Genomic DNA, 18,441 nt, shown 5'->3' with positions numbered 1-18,441 from the left:
AAATGACCAATTTACCCATTTACTCGTTGTTTTAGTAAAATGGATAAAATGCAATTCGACTCCTAATATAATGGCCTTCATAGTACTTTTATTCAATTTTAAAATATAAATTTATGATTTATTAATTTATGATTTCATCCTTTCTTAAGAGACAAAACATTTTTTTTTCATTTTGAGGGTTTAAAGTTCAATTTTCACCATATATTAGTATGTAATTTCATTATTTATAAAGGGGCTGAACTGATAATTTTTTATTTTGGGGGCCAAGACCCCTGTCTACCCTTTAAATTCATCCTTAACCCTTAATTTTTATACTATAAACCACCTGTCGATAACCCACATAAATTTAATTATACATCTTATTAGGTAAGGATAATTGTCATTTGATTCTCTCCATAAACCATATGTGAAAAAGACTTTTGTGATAAGAGGCAATGGATCCTTGGGCCATACTTTTGTTTCTGATAAATTTTTTATTTAATCCTTTGAAAATTATAAAATTATATTTTAATTTTTATAAAAATATACAATTTAATTATATTTCTAGAAAATTTTTCTAATTTCACCCCTCTCCGTATGGTTATAAAATATAAAATAATAAAAACGGAATTCGAATATATGAACAATTTTGTCATTAATGTATCAAAAATTGGTCCAAAAATGGTTTATTTTTGTCAATAGTGGTTGGATCGTTGAACATTACTTACGTTAGCCAATTCACAAAGAAAATTTCAATGAATTTTTCTTTTTAAAAGGGGAAAATCTCTTGAAATTTAAAATTTTATAGGTCAAATTACAATTTGATTTTTTTTATTCCTTCAAGTTGAAGTTAAGTTGGACCAAATCTAATTTATTATTTAGAATAATATTAAATATTAAAATATTATTATATTTATACTATTATTTAAGTCTGTTATGGTATTCGTCATTACTGACTCGCTATCCAGTTACTTGACTATAACCAACCCAATCCCCTTTACTCCAATAATGATAGCTTGCATAGCTCGCATCATCATGCAAGCAAATCCGCACTTAGAGAACACATGTTAATCTTAAGATAGAATACATGTTGGCATGCATGAAGGCCTACCTATAACGTATTATATAAATAGGAAAATTACCCTCATTGAGAAACCAGATACACAACAACACTCAACAAAACCCCTGATTGAGCTGGTATTATGAGTCAATTTGAGGGTACTTAATCTTTTTATTTCTTAAAAGAAGCCAATAAAAATTTGCATGTGCCCAAACCCATATTATTTACATTAATAAAACATTAAATTTAGTATTGTGCCCAAACCTTTTTTTTGATATGGTATTTATATTTTAACTGTGTTATGCATATTTTATTATTTTCATCAATTATATATATTAATAATGTTATTGATTGAGTTGATATCACAAATAGAGGTTTTTATGGGTTGGGTCGAGTTGAGATTAGACATTTGCCCAAACTCGACCTAAAATATGGGCATAAAATTTTGCCTAAGCCTACCATATTTGTGAATGGCTAACTTAAGGTCATTTTAGGATCACCCATATTATTTTTTAAAAAATAATTATATATATTTATTAAAATTTTATATATAGTGATCTTAACATTTTTTAATATTCACATTATAATAGTTTGTGTTATAAATTATGTAATATATAAAAATAACATAATATAAAATATTACAAACTTAAAAAAGGTAGTGCGTTGAATGTTCAACCTGAGCTCGACTCATATTTTAAATAGGCATAATTTTTTTTGTCCAAGTTTATTTTTCGGGCCTAATGTTTTTGCTTATACCCTCTCAAATTTCGGACAAACCTTTAGGCTTAGGCAAGTAACTCGACCCATGAACAAATCAAGTTACAAGTCAATTCGACACTAACTCAATATTGATGACAATACCACAATAAACAATTGCAATGCATTTAGTATTCTCAATATGATGTATTTACGTGTTTAAATTTCATTCAACTCATAAATTTTTTTCATTTTAATATCGTACATATTTTATATGTTATTATTAATTAGTTTCAAACCCTACGTTCCATTATTTATTATATGTGCTAACTAAATGCATAGTTTCCACACACGAACATACGTGATTACATTATTAGAAATTTTTATTCGATTTTTTTGTCATTCTGATAGCAGTTCATTTTGAATGTATTCACTTATATCGATGGATACAGATTATTAACCAGATTTAGATATTTTAAATTATATTTAATTTTTTCTGGTTATTAATTTTTTCGTAATTACATTTAAAAATAAGTTATAATCTTTAAATTAAGTTATTAAACTCAATTAATAATTTTATTTGTATTTTTTCATATAAACATGTATAATTAAGCTATATTTACATTTTATATAATATTTTTTTTATTAAAAATCTTGAAACTAAATTATAATTATATATATTTAATGCTCAAAATGGTACATAAGAAACACCGAAACATGCCTATATCAATACATATCGATATATAATAAAAACAATATATCTATCGGTACGATATTGACGGTTTCGATTAAAAATAAATTAAAATGTAAAATTTTCAAATAAATTTTCTTACTTTGTAGGTTGAAATTGGCATTGGGCCTTTACCCAGTAGTAATTGGGCTGTCAAAGATCTCTTAGCATTGGATCCATAATTTTTCTATCCAAATTGTCCTAAATCTAAGCTTGAAAAAGGAAAGGTTTAATTCTGGTTGTAGTCTTTCTATTACATTGAAATTTAAGTTTTAATCCCTTTATTTTAATTTAATATAATTTGGTCCATTTATTTTTATAATGTTATTAGTTTATTTAAATTAATAAAACTATTAATTATTACAGTTAAAAGAAATTTATTAATTATTTAAATGGTTTTCAGCAGTCGGTTGATATGCAAAGTTTTTATTGGCTGAACAAAAGAACGAAAAATGTTTTCATGTTGTCACTTTAGCAACATCAATTAACGGTTAAATATTCAAATTATGCTAAAATTTTTAGGAGTTACTCAGGGAACATTTCAAAACAGTCATATAAAGGGCTAAATCTTTACGAAAGTGTTCAAATGAGAGCTTTTCACGCACTTCAGTTTAGCTTGTAATATGTTTCACGTGTTTAGAATAAAACATTGAGCCAATAACAATTAAATCAAATACTGTATGAAAAAAAAATTGAAACCATATACAACAGTTGAAAATATTTTATCTAAGCACTTCCGAAAAGATTTAGCCTTTATTTGGCCATTTTAAAAGGTTTAAACCATATACGAATAACCTCTAAGTGATTGAGCCTTAATTTGAACATTTAGCCATAATTAATTGTGTTATTAATTTTTTTTCTGATACCGAACTAGTTATCAAACAGGGGAGGGTAGATAGAAAAATTTTGTTTTAAACTCTAACTTTTATGAATTTACAAGTTGATGCATAGTGAAATTATAATTTCATTCCTAAAAATAATAAAATTTCGATTTAATCCTTTTAAAAATTATAAAAATATAAGCTTCCATAAAAATGTATAGCATAATCTCACCCCCAGAAAAACTTATGGCTTGGCTCCTACTATCAATTTTGAACCTACTGAAAGATTATAAAAAATAGATGATAAAATTAAAATAGAAAGATTAAATCAAGATTTTAGCATAGTAGAGGGAGTAAAGCGTAATTATTCCAGAAAGAAACCATTTAAAAACCCTAGAATCTATATATTTGCGCCATTACTCTCAATTCGCCGCTTTGATACTGCTAGGCAGACCTCCCAATTGAAGCACTCTTGAGCAGCAACAGAGGCTTCATTCAGATCACATATCAGCAGCCATGGTGCTCGTTTTTCCTTCAATCACTTCCTTAATTTCAATTCTAAATCTTTTTTTTCCCTTTTTATATTAACATTAAAAACAATATTGTTTTGAATCGTTTTGCAGGTGAAGTATTCGAAGGAACCCGATAATCCCACCAAATGTAAATACCCATTTAATATTTTTTTCTGCATTTCCCCCTTTTTCTAAAGAATCCCTAGTTTTTTTTTCTTGGAAACTAATGGTGCTTGGTGTTGGTTCTGTGCAGCCTGCAAGGCAAGGGGCTCTGATCTTAGGGTTCATTTCAAGGTAATATCATCAAACCCGATATAATTTTTATCTAGTTATTGATATTAAGTTCTGGGTATTTGTTGGCTTGTTGTTTAGAAACCTATGTCTATCATGTATTGTTGAAGATCCAGTAAATCATGTTGTGCTAATGAATGAAGAGTGAAATCAGCATATATATACACACAGTATGTTTAACTCTGTTGTGTTAATCGTGTTTTTTTTTCTTTTGGTGGAACCAAAGAATTTTCCATGTCCATTTTACGGACCATGTAGATTGATATTTTCGGGTTTCACCTTGTACCTTCAACAATGTCATCTCTAGAATTCGAACCTGAGTTCTTTTTCTTAGGAGTGTAATGTGTTGTGAATCGTGTTTATTAAACATGTCATATATGTATAATTGAATTGATCGTAGTTAATAATTGGATCAAATTATTGAATATGGTTGGGAAGGATTTTTAAGTGATTTTGGATAGTCTTTTTTTAGAACTTGTTGCTTATGGTTCTAGATTTTTTTTTTGGTCTAGTATTTAAGTTCTTAAACCTGATGAAAAAAGCAGGGTCTTGTTGCCATTTTCGAACAAGGCTCTCGTAAACTTCAGGGAGATTACTCGCATTATTATTGGGTGAACCTCTGGATTTTCTCGGTAACTTAAGGTTCAGTAAATGATGCAACATTTTGAAATTCTTTGGAAAAGAATTTAGTTTTCGAGTTAGCTGTGATTTGAGAATGAGTTTGCTCAATTGTTTTTGCTGGCATGTCTCAATGTTTGGTTGGTGCACTTTGTGAACTATCAAAGTATCAGTTTTATGATATATTCCCCGTCCTTTTTTTTTGGTTGATCGTTCTCATTATGTGCTGTTTTAGTTTGACGGTCATCGTCAATGAGTCTTATATCTAGTTATTGTTCTATAGAACACAAGGGAGACAGCTTTCGCCATTAGAAAGTTGCCATTGGTTAAGGCTAAAAGGTATTTGGAGGATGTTATGGCCCACAAGCAAGCCATACCATTCCGACGCTTTTGTGGTGGTGTTGGACGTACAGCACAAGCAAAGAACAGGCATTCTAACGGACAAGGTCGCTGGCCTGTAAAATCAGCAAAGTTCATTCTAGATTTGCTGAAGAATGCTGAGAGTAATGCCGAGGTATTTCTACTCTATGGTTTCTAGTTTCATGATCAACTCCATTGCTTTCCTTTCCTAACAATTTGATATTAATCTCCCAGGTTAAGGGTTTAGACGTCGATGCACTCCATATTTCTCACATCCAGGTTAACCAGGCCCAAAAACAAAGACGTCGTACTTACCGAGCTCATGGAAGAATCAACCGTATGTATTGGAACCATCAATATGCATATATTTTTTTAGGGTTTATTTGTTTTCATGTGTTAATAGGACTCTGAATCTTTTCATTCAGCTTACATGTCCTCTCCTTGCCACATTGAGTTGATTTTGTCCGAGAAGGAAGAACCTGTCAAAAAAGAGGTGAGTTGATTTAAACTTATGTTTCCTAAGAGTAAACTATGTTTACTTGGACTTGGGTGTGAGTGTTAAAGATACATTCTTGTAAATGACACAAGTATGCTCAGACCTGTCAATTGAGCGGATCGGGTTAGTTTTGGGTCATATCATTTCTGTTTCAAAATTTTTTAGAGTCCTTTTGGGTTTTGGATTATTTTGGATTCAAGTTACTTCAGGTCTGGGTAATTTCGGATTCAAGTCATTCTAGGTTCAGGTCATTTCAAGCTCTAGCCATTTTAGGTTGGGGTTGTTTTGGGTTTGTCATTCAAGATTCAAGTTTGGGTTTGGGTCGTTCGCTTTTATGGCCAAATTAGGTTATATTGGTTTTGGATTTGAGTCGATCTGGTTGGTTTTTCAGATTCAGGTCAGAATTCACAGGTCTAAGTATACTCGAAAGTTTCTCATATTTGGAGAGTCATATCTTCATATCTATATTCGGATATGAATTATCCTTATATGCATTCAAACATTGAGTATTTGACATGGATACTTCGAGAAAAAGTTATGAGTTACTCGGAGCAACATAGAACAAAAATATCTATATGGTTTTCGTATATTGTTGATTAATCATCCTCCTTTTTTGCTTTCAGCCTGAGATTCAATTGGCAGCGAGCAAGTCCAAGAAGTCCCCAGCTTCTTCTTGAGTGAAAAAGTTTGAAACTTTATCAAATCAGTTAATGTAGTGATTTCTGGTCTTTGGATATCATACATTATTTTTGAAGAAGTTTTTGACATTAAGATGTGTTGGATGGTTTCTTTTATTTCAAAGCATGTTTTAGTCAAATGTTGTCTTGAGTTTTGTTTTTCTTGGAGATTTTGTCTCAATTACAATGTTTTGTGTTATGTTTCATTTATATACTAAATGCATATGCATATAGACTCAAAAGATTAATTTTGTATGCACTTCCTAATTAAATAGGAGAGGATATTACGCATTTAAAGTTTGAATTCTCAAATTTTGAAGTTGATGCTGCGATGTTTTAAATTTAATACTTAAATCAGTAATTATACTGAATTACACCAAATTCTAAATACATTCATTTGTTAATAATATAACTTTTAATATAAAACAAGGTTTGTTAATTGGGTTGGTTTGGTTTTAAGTTAATTTAGGTTTTAAAAATTTTGAATTATTTTGATTTAAGCAAATTTTGAGTTAAGGTTGTTATTAAGTTAAAATTTTTTGGACTTGAATTATTCGAGTTTTGCAGATTAGAATTTTCAACTCTAGTTATTACTGAGTTCCGAACAAGTTTGAGTTTTGATTATTTCAAGTTTAAGGAGTTAATTTAGATTTGTGTCGAATTAATATCGAGTCTTCAATTGTTAATTTTTATAATCAAAATGAATTAGAATAGATCCAAATTGAATAAAATTTGATGTCTTAAAAATTTAAAAATTTTTAACTTAATTTTGTCCGGTTTTAATATGTTTATTTCAATAAAAATATCATAAGATATCTGTATTAAAAGTTGAATTTTTGATCCTTTCAAAAAATTTTGATCTATGTATACCAATATAAAATACATACATATAACACATATCACTGTCTACTTATTCTATCATTTATACTAATTTTTTATAATATCAATGAATAAAATTTTTATCAGAAATGATCTATTCCTTTATCTAAAATACTGGAATTAATTTGCTTATCTTTTACCTATTTTTTTACTATATTTTAAGTACATGAAACAAAATACAATCTAGAGGCACCTTCATAACACCTTTTTAACGTTTTATTTCTTAAAATATTGCTCGGAAAAATAAATAAATCCGATGCAATCCGGTTGTTTATTCATAAACTCTAAGCCTAAAATCATTAGAGAAAAGAATGAACTAGTGAAAAACCAAACAGATGAGGGTTTATGTATAAAAAACTGCACAAATCTCTTTCATGGATACAAGAGATTTAGATGCTCTTCATTGACTGGTTCAGAGTCAAAACCTCGTCATTTTTACACTGTGCAATAAAAAGGCCAGTGAATTAACCTACTGGTTTTCATTCTCTATTGCTCTAATAATTGGGTCATTTTCTAAGTCTAAGCTATCATCATCATCCTCAAGTTCATCTAATTCATCTAATAACGACTGATTAATCCTTTTCCGCGATTGCCTTCGATGTTTCTTCGGTTCCAATCGAGGTTCAGCTTGCTGAACACCCATATCTCCCACTTTGTACCTGCAAATGGCATTTTAGATTCCAAAACCAAAAGCAAAAATATATTCACAGGTTCCTGATTCGAAAAAGAAGATATATGTTACTCGAACTCAGGTATGAATGTCAGACACATGTTGGATACAAGTACTTCAAGAAAAATGAGAAGTCATAGCATAGCAAAATAAAAAAGTAGGTAAAAGTACGCCCCTATATTAAAGGTCGGATTTAGTAATTGCTTTACTAAATAGGAAAATTAATCCCTATACATTAGATCAAATAACAAATTGGTCCTCGTATTAAAAATTGATCCTTATATATTAGAATGAAATACTGTTTGGTTATTCCATCCGTCACACCAGGTACTACAAATGAAGGAAAATTTTAATAGAAAGAACCAATTTGGTATTTGATCTAACATATAGGGACTAATTTACCCATTTTCTAGTAGGGACAAAATACAATTCGAATCCTAATACAGGAGCCTCCATGGTACTTTTACTATAAAAAGTGTCTTTTATTAAATTATTAACGATACTTAATGAAAAAAACAAAAAAGAAATGTGCATTGTAATAAAACATTGTTTAGAAGAGTAAAGTTTAGAATCTAGGCATCTCACTAGACTACCATTTTCAGAAATGTAAACAATTATATTTCTCGGATTTGGATGCAAGTGTCTGAACAAGTATGCGTATGACAAGAACATGTTAAGCTTTTTTGTAAGGTTTTTCTATGTATTTGGAGAGCCTACAAATACCTATGTCTGGATATGCGCCAAAGTCAGGTTTTAGGGATGACTAATTTAAAAAAAAAATGAAGAATCGGAGTAATATAGTTTTAGTCTTACATACCTGACATCACCTTCTCTCTTGGTCCCGAATGTCCTCAACTGAAATTCCTCTCTGATTCGGATCTCATCGAGAAGTTGGAAATAGTATGGATATCTTTCCCAATCCCCTTTCACAATGCACCCAGGTTCACCAAGATGTAAGCAATCATTGAATGAGCATTTTGCAGGTTCACTGTCTTTTAGCATTTTCCGAATCTGAAAAAGAAAAAGATCAGAACAAAGACATCGGATGCCACAAAAAGCGCAAATAGAAGGTCAAGTGCAACCAAATTGTGTAAAATATCACAATTAGCAGGCAAACAACCTCAGGAAAAGCTTGTGCAAGAGATTGCTTTGTCACTTTCAACAAGCTGGGTTGATTAAACCCCGGAGTATCGGCAACATAGCCCCCTCCCAATAGTGGAAGCAACGAAACATGTCGCGTAGTGTGTTTCCCTCTGCCACTTCTTGTCGAGACCTCCCCAACCCTCTGATCTTCAAACCACTTGCTGCCTGAAATCTACAGAAAGAGATGTTCTTTAAGGAAGAGAAATATACGAAACTAACAACCTCTTGGCCTTGTAGCAAGTGGCTTGTAAGGCATGAAAGTTCAAATTCAAACCCTACCAACCTGACGCCAAATTATCAATATATACATACATATATATATATAGCACTTATTGTTCTCAACCTAAAAGAAAAGCAAAACTACAAAAAGGACTAAATTACATAATGTGTAAATGTTAAGGATTAAATTTTTTAGAATCAAGACTAAATTGACATATTTTATAAATGTTGAGGGTCAAAGGTGCTATTATGCCAATTTTAAAAGTTGCAGACAAAAAAAGATAAAATTGAATAGTTTGGTAACCAAAATTTTTTTACTGTAGTTGGGTGACTACCCGTGTAATTTAACCCCCCCCCCCAAAAAATAAAAAAGCAATATATACATACATGTACATATATATAGCACTCATCGCTCTAAACCCTAGCAACTCCACCTGCAATTATCAATATATATAATCCACACTTAACATTCTCAACTCAAAGGAAAAACGAAAATGAAGTATTAAGGAATAAGGAAACAAACCCACGGGATCAAACAAATTATCTCCTTCAAGGGAATCAGTAGCGCGGTGATCACTTCGAAGAACATTGATAAGGCTTGATTTCCCAACCCCACTAGGACCAACAATTACAGTTGTTAGATCCCTCAAGTAAAATGCAAGAGAATCAAGTCCGTTTTTGGTCTCAACACTGCAAAAGACCGGTTCATAGCCCCAGCTTCGCAACCTATTCTTCCATGCGAAAAGAGTCTGCAAAAGCATTTCAAAGTCCCCCAATATGCACATATGCCAAGGGAATCACACAAATGTTATTTGACAATGTAAATGTGATTCATAGATTATAAAACAGAAAATTGAGGAATTCAATGTTTTGTTGCACCAACTTTTAATTTTTTTTGAAGTACCCTTGTACTTCAAGGACATGACCTATATCCCAACACAAATTTATACAATAGTAGAAGAACACGACCCTTCAAGTACTTCTCAAATATATTGAAAAATTAGAAAAGATTAAACACACCCATGTCCTACAGATACCGTAATTTAACACTCAAGCCTGACTCCAACTAACATAGAATATTTCATGAGATGAAGAACATCCATTTCTTTATTATAAACAAACAACTACAGAAGCTCAAATAATAGACTAGAGCTACTAGTATATGTGTGTGTGTAAATTTCCATTTGATTTTCTCTTAACTAATTGCCCCTAATCTGTTGATCTAATTACTATGTCTTATAGGATAAAAAACTTGCTAAGAACAAGTCAAATTACAATGCCATAACGAACATGTGAAATGAACAACCTATCTTGCTTCGAATTTTCATTTTTCTTAAAAGTACTCATCCAACACTCATATCAATGTACATTTATATCAATATACATTTGAACATGGTATATGATACTTCAAAAAAAAACTTAGAAAAAGTTAGATATAACCGTATAGAATGCATACTGTACACAACAGGCCGACACTAACACTCGGCTCCAAGTAACATTGAAATTAACAATTTTCGATGCATACTCGGACACGGGGAATGAATATTGTACCCAACAGGAAAGTAACATTGCAACTAACAATTGTCAACCCAACAGGCCAACACTAACACACGACTCCGTGTAACATTGCAACTAACAATCGTCAATGCATATTCAGACATGGATACATATTCAGACATGGGGAATGCATATTGTACCTACCCGACAGGTCGACACTAACACTCAACTCCAAGTAACATTGCAACTAACAATTGTCAATACAAACTTGACACAGGGAATGCATATTGTCCCTAACAGGTCGACACTAACACTCAACTCCAAGTAACATTGCAACTAACAATTGTTAAGACGTATTTAGACATGGATACATATTCGGGGAATGCATATTATACCCAACAGGCCAACAATAACTGTAACACTAGACTCCTAGTAACATTGCAACTAACAATTGTCAATACATATTCGGACATGGGGAATGCATACTGTACCCGACAGGCCGACACTCCACTCGGTGTAACATTACAGGCCGACACTAACGCTCGACTCCGAGTAACATTGCAACTAACAATTGTCAATAAGCTTAAAACAATTGAATATAACAATTTCTTCGACTCGCCCTAGTGCAAGTAACATCTGCAACTAACAGTTTATGGTAAATTACAATCAAAAGAGCGTCAAAGCTTCGAACCTCTTCATCAACGAGTTCCGTTTTGTTCAAAGCAAGCGTGAGTGGAATCCTATAAGACTCAGCTTCAACCAAGAATCTCGTAAGCATAAACGGCTCCACCGGCGGCTGTTCCATAGAGAAAAGCACGAGCAAGCGATCGACATTAGCAACCGGCGGATCAACAATCTCAGAACTCCGTTGAAACACATTCTCAATAACCCCACGCCGTTCCACCCAATCAATCGAACCAACCACCACCTTATCCCCAACCAAAACCCTCCTCTTTATCTTCTTCAAAACTGCCCTCACCACACAAAGCAACTCCAACCCAGTTTTCATACCATCCTCCGGTTCCCGTTGAACTATGACCCGCATGAAATTGGCTTGGGCAGCGGCAACGGCGCCGACGGCTTGAGAATCGGAAAGAGATGGAGTTTCATTAGGGGCAAGGACGGGAGCTAAGGAGGAGTAATCTTTGAAGGTGTGTTTAGCCTTGAGGAGATTCTTGTTGGGTTGGGGTTTCTTGGATACGCTTTGTCTTGGATTGGAAGGGGTCTGTTTGGCGGAGACGATAAAGAGGTGGCGGTAGGGTGGTGAGTGACGGCGGAGAACGGTGGTTATGGCGGGTAAACGGCTGCGGAACAGTGAAAATGAAGTGATTGGCATCGGGATTCAGTGGGGAATCGATTTCGTTAAAAAATTTTGATTTTTTTTCTTTAAAAAGGTTTATAGTTTTGAATTGAGAGTCGATAAGTAAGAATGTTCATACATTTTTCTAGTGAAAGAGGAAATGTGTGTTTACTATGTTCGGACAGTGCGCGGTTTTTTTTTTTTATTTATGAGGGTTAATCCTTAGTTGCCACGTCGCACCAAAAGTTTTTTCTTTTAAAAATTCATTAAAAAAAAGAGTGAAACTTCAAGAAACTGCAGGAAGAAATTAAAAAATATTACATTTTTTTTTTTAAAAATGAAATATTGCTAAATTGAAATAATTCTCATAGTTCTTTGGGGATTAAAAGTATTAAAAAATTCAAAATTTTATAATAATGTTTTTTTAAAATAAATATTTCTGAATTTTTCAATACCTTTTTCATTTTTCTGATTTTGTTTTTTTTTTTAAGTTTTACCTACTTCTTAGAAAAGTATATTTTCATAAAATTAGAAAAGTCTTAAATTTTAATATTTTTGATATTTTAAAAAAATTAAGGAATTTTTTTACTTTAAAAATTCATTTCATAAAAGTAAATTTATGTCACGTGACACATTAAAAGAACAAGTTTTTTCTGAATTAAGTTCCAAAAATAAACTTTACTCGAATTAAACTCAATTCCGCTCAGGGCATAGCTAGAAGATTAACAGGTACTCAGTCCTCCTAAAATGAAAAATTTTTAAAAAAAATTAAAAATTAAAATTAATAAAAATAAAATTACACTTTTACATTTCCTAAAATTAATAAAAAATTAATTTAATCTTTTAAAAATTATAAAACTATAAAATAATAAAATAATATTTTTATTATCGTAAAAATTATAATTTAATTTCACCTCCTTAAAAATTTTAAAAATTCTTATAACTTCGACCATTATTCTGCTCATTTAACTAATAAAAGATGAACTCAACTGTCATGCTCATACTCAATTATTTATACTTGATTTCGAGTTTGTATAGAAAATTTTCAATTCTAACTACAAAGAAAAACCCGATTAAGCTTGTCAACGACTCAATTCAGGGATTAAATTACTTCAAATTCGACTCATTTGATAGCTCAAATCAAATAAACCCGAGCTCGATTCGAAACGAAACTGAATAACTTCCAAACAAATTCCCGTTTAAACTAATTTGATTTAAGAAATTTCAACATCAACAATGACAAACTAAGTCTATCAGTGAACTGTCCTTGTAGGATCCGATGGAATCCCGTCGGCCGATCTGTGAAGGCAAACATCTTCAATTAGGTCTAGGTCAAGGACGATCCTCTTAGGCTCCAGTTACTTCGGCCATCTCCTGTTCTACCGTGCTCGGCATCACCGGATAGTATCCATAGTGAAGTTCTCCAACGTCATCGCCTGATAGCTTCTTCCAGCCATTCGGTCCCACGTAATAAACTGGTTAAGAATTATTAAAGTTTGTTAAAAGTAGGACAAGGACAAGCGTAAAACAGAAACGGAGGGAATGTTATTATAAGACTCGAGGAAGAGAGAAATACCGCTGGCGACACCACCACTGGCTCCGTCTCGGAATGTGGCATGATAAATAGCTCTTCGAGCCAACTCTGCTGCCTCTTCAACTGACATGTCATACCGATAGCTGGTATGGAGTTCACCCAAAAATAGAAATTAATGACCATGAATACATAGAGCTAAGCATAATACGAGAGAAAAACAAAAAGAATTCCCGATTGAGGCAGTGCTATCTTACTTTTAAACACAACTGGTTTCTTGCTAACTGCTTATCATCAAACAAGTAATACATCCATAATTAGACTTGTCAATCGGACGGGTCGGGTTAATCTACATAGGTTCATTTCGGTTTTAAGATTTTTGGAACTTCCAGTTCAGATCATTAGTTTTGGGAGGCCAAATTTTCGGGTCGGACCATTGCAGGTTCAGACCATTTCAGGCCACGAACACTTCAAGTTCAGATCATCTTGAATCACTTCGTTTGGATTCTGCCTGAAATGGTCTAATTCAGGTCATTGCAGCTAATTATTTCGAGTTCAAACCTGATTAGCTTAGATTTGATTTGGATTGATCGGATTAGGTTTTCAAATTCAGGTCGAAATTGACTGGTACATCCATAATATCTATTAGATGAACTTACTCTCAAATCTTAACTTTAGAAGGACCATAACACCTTTCCCGTCATTTGTTTTTGTTTAATAATGGAACAAAAACGACTATGAAAGAAGAAAAATGCATACCCATTATCCAGCACACCGTAAGCATATGGTGAACCCGACCCAACAGAGAAACGCATTCCTTTTAACCTTCCCCCTTCATTGTCCACGTAGTATAGTCCGGGACCCTAGAATTCACAACACGCAGTTTGTTAAAACATGCAGTGGTATGCATCAAATGCTACTGAAAAAAAGGGGAACGGAGGAGAGAAATGAAGTAAAATTTAGTTTCAAATACCATTTCGTCCCATCCAGCAATCATGGTTCCAACTGATAGTCCCATTCCACGGTAAGAATAGAGAATGTTTGCCAACAGTTTTGATGCACCTGTAACAGAAATTCTACGTTTGTTTGCCAATTCATGCAGCCGGCACTGTAAACGGTAATCCATTAGCTCTTCATATAGACAATTATGAAAATAAAATGCATTAAATCCAATCATCTAACTCCTACGGAAACAGGAACCACGCCTCAACTCATTTTCACAACTTTGTCCTTGGAAATTCGTTTTGGTAACAAGAAAGAAGATCAAATACTAGAAACCTAGGTTTGTTATGCTATTAACACACCATTGCATACACATCTAGTCATAGACATTAATATTGATATCATGCATAAAAATTTGCTTAATCAGAACTCAAAATGGTTAATCTCTATGCTATATGCATCCGAAAGTGGTATATTCAACTTTTGGAAGTTTTTCATGTATATACCAACATCCGAATGTGCGTAGGACAAGAGCATTGGATACTGGTACTTTAATAAAAATGAAGAGTTCGAGCAACATTGGGTTTTAGGAAAACAATATTTGCTCGTCATTTGAAACCTCTGAGATGCTACTCGTATCATACTTGCACTTTCAAGGTTTTAGAAAAACAGAAATGTGAAAGAACCAACAAAAAAACATAAAGAAACAATGCCAAAATGAAACATTCTGCATAAAAGCCATGGATATACTATACAATTCCATACAAAACAAGCTAAACAAAGCTAACACGGAAAAGGACTTGGATGGCAGGAATTCATACCTTGATTCCCAGATTTCTGTGCCAAAACTGGCAGTCAGCAGCTCCACCAGCCATTGTTCCAAGCATGTATGGATTGATTTCAATAATTTTCTTCACTGACTGTGATGCTGCCAAAATACAGGAAAAATAAATGATACAGTTCCACTCTTAGTGTCCAAAACCAACAAAATGAAGCAGGAAAGTTATGTATTGAACTGGATAGTTTAAGCAAAACAAAGAGCAGAAGAACTATGTTACTCAAACTCAGGTGTGAGTGTAGGGCACAAATATATGTCTAACACCAAGTATTTTCATAAATTTTTTGTGCTTAGAGAGTCATACCCTAATACCTTTGTCCGAATATAACGATAATTCAAGCAAAATGAAGAGTCAGACCAACATAACAAAAGAATGCAAGCAAGACATCTAAGAATTGCCTTAAGTTCAAAATTTAATCCAAGATTACAACTAACAAATCATTTCCCTACAAATAAATTTCTAATCAAAACGATAAAATCCAAAATTCATCACACAAACCAATTTAAAATGACACTTGGACATACATATATAGCCTCCCATGCTAGCTCTAGAATCAGCAGCAACCATTACACCTTCCTTGAAAATAAAGGCAAGTGTGGTGGTTCCTTTAGCAGGTTTCACCATTTGAATAGCTTCTTTTTGAAACCCATCAAACTGCAATCCACAAGAAAACAACCAATCATAAAAATTAAAAATTAAAACACACACACACACACACACAAATCTCCCCTTTTTTTTCTAGGTTAATGTACCTAAGAGGTCCCTTATTAGAGATCTCATCAACTTAGTCCCTCTCCGCTAATGAATCAATTTATCCTTGTGCTATTAAAAAGAATCAAACAAGACCAAATTGGAACAGAGTTAACATTTACTGTTAAAAACTACAACTGAACTGCAGTTGAAGCAAATCTTTAGACCGTTTAACAGAGTTAATATTCATAAAATCTTTTTGTTTGGAATTGAACTGCAATTATTTATACCATAAATGTTACTTAATTCTTTTTAATCGTATAGGACTAAATTGATCCATTTAATAATTGAGGGACTAATTTGATCGGGTCTCTATAGTACAGGAACCTCCATACTACTTTAACCTTTTTTCTATCACAAAAAAAAAAGGGAGTTACTAATTAGCACAAGAATTTTAACTCACATCAGTAGTATTTGGGAGCTCGAATGACGGAGCAGCCGAAAACCCATCAACAAGTTCATTATGAGAACCCCAAACCGGCGCCGCCGATTCCATACCGGTGGTGTCAAGCTTCATGTTCGTTTTTTTCTTCTTTAAACAATTCTATAGAATGCAGAGATTGAATTAGGGAATTCCAAGCGTTTTTATGGTGATTTCCCGAGAAAACAAAAAAGGGGTTCAAGAAAATTACCTTTTCAATCAGATTGCAGATGATCGGCGGGAAGAAAAAGAGAAATCAAATGAGATCCAGCAAAAATAAATATAGAGAATTGGGGTTTGGGGGGGGTGATAAATTTAAGTGGGAGCTTTCTTGAGCAAAGGGACAGCGTGCTTGCTTGGGTCATCGGGCATAGCGAATAGGCCCGAGATATGATCCGAAACCAACAGTGATTTGACTTTGTAAGCCCAGATTTAGACGAATTGGACCTTAGTTCATAGCTTGGATTCAGATAATATCTATAAACTCTAAACCCTAATTTGAATCCAATTCAATATAACACAATAATACACTGTTTTAAAAAATTGAACCGATGATCCAGCTTATTCCAGCAGACTAAATTATCAATTTTTAGTTTAATCAATTTAATTGATTCAACAGTCTGTCTAACAATTAATAATTAAAAATTTTATAGAATTTAATTAAAATTTTATAAATTTGTTCATTAGGTTCAACCATCTATTTTTTTTCTAGATTTTTAATGTTTTTACTAATTTTGAATGATTCAATCAAATGTCAATTTAATTATATTATTTAAATTGATATACCGACCAATTTCAAATCGAATTGACCATATTAGTTTGGTTCTAATAACACTACTGCAATTAGCTAGTTGGGTAAAAACACCCATCACATTTTAACTTACTAACTAATCGATTTTTGTCTAAACAATTTAATCGAATCAACTTAATATCTGTTAGTTCAATTAATTAAGTCTATTAAACCAAATTATACCAACCAACATCATATTTTAACTAACTAATTAACCAGTTGACTTAAGTCTTAACAACCTAACTGAATCAACTTAACATTAATAAATTCAATCAGTTAAATTAGGTTTTTTTTACTTGTTACATTTGAAGTATGATAAATAAAAACTAAATAGAAATTTATTTGAAATTTGGTTAAAACTTTTAATTTTATATAACATGTTTTCTAATATATTTTAAAATTAAAATAATATATATTAAAAATTGATTAAGTCATCAATATTCATAATCGACAATCAATTAACTTAATCTATTTTAACCACTACAAAATCGAATTAACTAATCACAACCAACAAATAGCTTGGACTAAGAGCTATCACTTAAATTAGAGGATAAATATTTTTAAAAATATATATAATAATTTTTATCTAATGAGAATTTGATACACTATATTCAATTTGATTAAATTATGCAAATAAAACTTTAATTAATTATACCAAATTAAACTAGCATCTCAAATTTAAATATTTCAGAGTAATAAGTATGAAGATAAAAGTATCATAAAGGTCCTTATACTAAAGGTTAAATTGTAATTTGATCTCTTTATTCAAAAGTTGGGAAATTAATCTTGGTATATTAGAGCAAACAGTAAAATAGTCATCGTATTAAGAATTCCATCAATTTCTACTATTGAAAACTAGTCTCTTTACGTAAGCATGAAGCACATTTAGCATATCACGTGTCACTATTTAGTTATTTTGTTAATCATAATAGTTTATAACAATAGAATAGATAAAAATTTTAACGGAAATGATCAATTTACTCTTTAATCTGATTTAAAGGGATTAATATGTTCATTTCTTAACTAGAGGAAAAAAATGTAATCTGATATCTAATACAATACCTCCACGATACATTTTACCTAAATTTGAGATTTATATGAATAAAAGTACCATAAAAACCGTTGTATTAAGAAATAGATTGTATTCTACAGTTTATTAAAAAAGATAAATTAATCTTTATATGTTAAATAAAATAGTAAATATGTCATTTTTATTAAAA

The 18,441-nt window shown here is 31.8% G+C and overlaps 3 protein-coding genes and 1 non-coding gene across 6 annotated transcripts; 2 read left to right on the top strand and 2 right to left on the bottom strand.

Annotated features, from left to right (window-relative positions):
* Positions 1-3,539: 3,539 nt before the first annotated feature.
* On the top strand, positions 3,540-6,380 carry LOC107933324 (60S ribosomal protein L17-2). The gene is made up of 7 exons (XM_016865512.2): positions 3,540-3,805; positions 3,910-3,946; positions 4,052-4,092; positions 4,991-5,221; positions 5,302-5,404; positions 5,493-5,560; positions 6,187-6,380. Exons 1-7 carry the CDS (start codon positions 3,803-3,805, stop codon positions 6,238-6,240), a joined length of 537 nt encoding a protein of 178 aa, XP_016721001.1. The 5' UTR covers positions 3,540-3,802; the 3' UTR covers positions 6,241-6,380.
* LOC121228820 (small nucleolar RNA snoR74) lies at positions 4,625-4,754 on the top strand. Its single transcript, XR_005926396.1, has one exon. It is a non-coding gene; the product is annotated as a small nucleolar RNA snoR74 (small nucleolar RNA).
* Positions 6,381-7,266: 886 nt separating the features above from the next.
* Positions 7,267-12,153, bottom strand: LOC107933405 (small ribosomal subunit biogenesis GTPase RsgA 1, mitochondrial). 3 transcript variants are annotated; one of them, XM_016865612.2, is made up of 6 exons: positions 11,340-12,126; positions 9,679-9,900; positions 8,910-9,104; positions 8,607-8,800; positions 7,589-7,778; positions 7,267-7,323 (listed from the first exon to the last, which is right to left on the bottom strand). In XM_016865612.2, exons 1-5 carry the CDS (start codon positions 11,982-11,984, stop codon positions 7,589-7,591), a joined length of 1,446 nt encoding a protein of 481 aa, XP_016721101.1. In that variant the 5' UTR covers positions 11,985-12,126; the 3' UTR covers positions 7,267-7,323. The 3 variants fall into 3 exon arrangements, with proteins under 3 accessions (XP_016721101.1, XP_040967648.1, XP_016721100.1); XM_041111714.1 differs by lacking the exon at positions 9,679-9,900 and having other exon boundaries at positions 7,304-7,323; positions 11,340-12,129; XM_016865611.2 differs by lacking the exon at positions 7,267-7,323 and having other exon boundaries at positions 7,440-7,778; positions 11,340-12,153.
* A 935-nt stretch (positions 12,154-13,088) lies between these two features.
* Positions 13,089-16,937, bottom strand: LOC107933407 (proteasome subunit beta type-5). Its single transcript, XM_016865616.2, has 8 exons — positions 16,643-16,937; positions 16,414-16,554; positions 15,785-15,914; positions 15,243-15,349; positions 14,453-14,587; positions 14,239-14,342; positions 13,525-13,625; positions 13,089-13,423 (listed from the first exon to the last, which is right to left on the bottom strand). Exons 2-8 carry the CDS (start codon positions 16,525-16,527, stop codon positions 13,296-13,298), a joined length of 819 nt encoding a protein of 272 aa, XP_016721105.2. The 5' UTR covers positions 16,528-16,554; positions 16,643-16,937; the 3' UTR covers positions 13,089-13,295.
* Between the last annotated feature and the right edge of the window lie 1,504 nt (positions 16,938-18,441).

Source organism: Gossypium hirsutum, chromosome A04 (genome assembly GCF_007990345.1).
Source record: "Gossypium hirsutum isolate 1008001.06 chromosome A04, Gossypium_hirsutum_v2.1, whole genome shotgun sequence".
NCBI lineage: Eukaryota > Viridiplantae > Streptophyta > Magnoliopsida > Malvales > Malvaceae > Gossypium > Gossypium hirsutum.
The sequence above is the reverse complement of the archived record's forward strand: the minus strand, read 5'-3'. Positions and strand labels throughout refer to the sequence as shown.

Bases quoted from the DNA above. Each gene is read 5' to 3' on its own strand.
- LOC107933324 (XM_016865512.2), top strand. The intron at 3,947-4,051 runs GTAAATACCCAT...GGTTCTGTGCAG, and splicing joins ACCCGATAATCCCACCAAAT to CCTGCAAGGCAAGGGGCTCT. The intron at 5,405-5,492 runs GTATGTATTGGA...CTTTTCATTCAG, and splicing joins AGCTCATGGAAGAATCAACC to CTTACATGTCCTCTCCTTGC.
- LOC107933405 (XM_016865611.2), bottom strand. From the start codon at position 11,984: ATGCCAATCACTTCATTTTCACTGTTCCGCAGCCGTTTACCCGCCATA. The intron at 9,901-11,339 runs GTTCGAAGCTTT...ATGCTTTTGCAG, and splicing joins CGGAACTCGTTGATGAAGAG to ACTCTTTTCGCATGGAAGAA. The intron at 8,801-8,909 runs GTTGTTTGCCTG...TTTCTTTTTCAG, and splicing joins TTGCACAAGCTTTTCCTGAG to ATTCGGAAAATGCTAAAAGA.
- LOC107933407 (XM_016865616.2), bottom strand. From the start codon at position 16,527: ATGAAGCTTGACACCACCGGTATGGAATCGGCGGCGCCGGTTTGGGGT. The intron at 15,915-16,413 runs GTGAGTTAAAAT...TGTGGATTGCAG, and splicing joins AGCTCCCAAATACTACTGAT to TTTGATGGGTTTCAAAAAGA. The intron at 15,350-15,784 runs GTATGTCCAAGT...GTATTTTGGCAG, and splicing joins TAGCATGGGAGGCTATATAT to CATCACAGTCAGTGAAGAAA.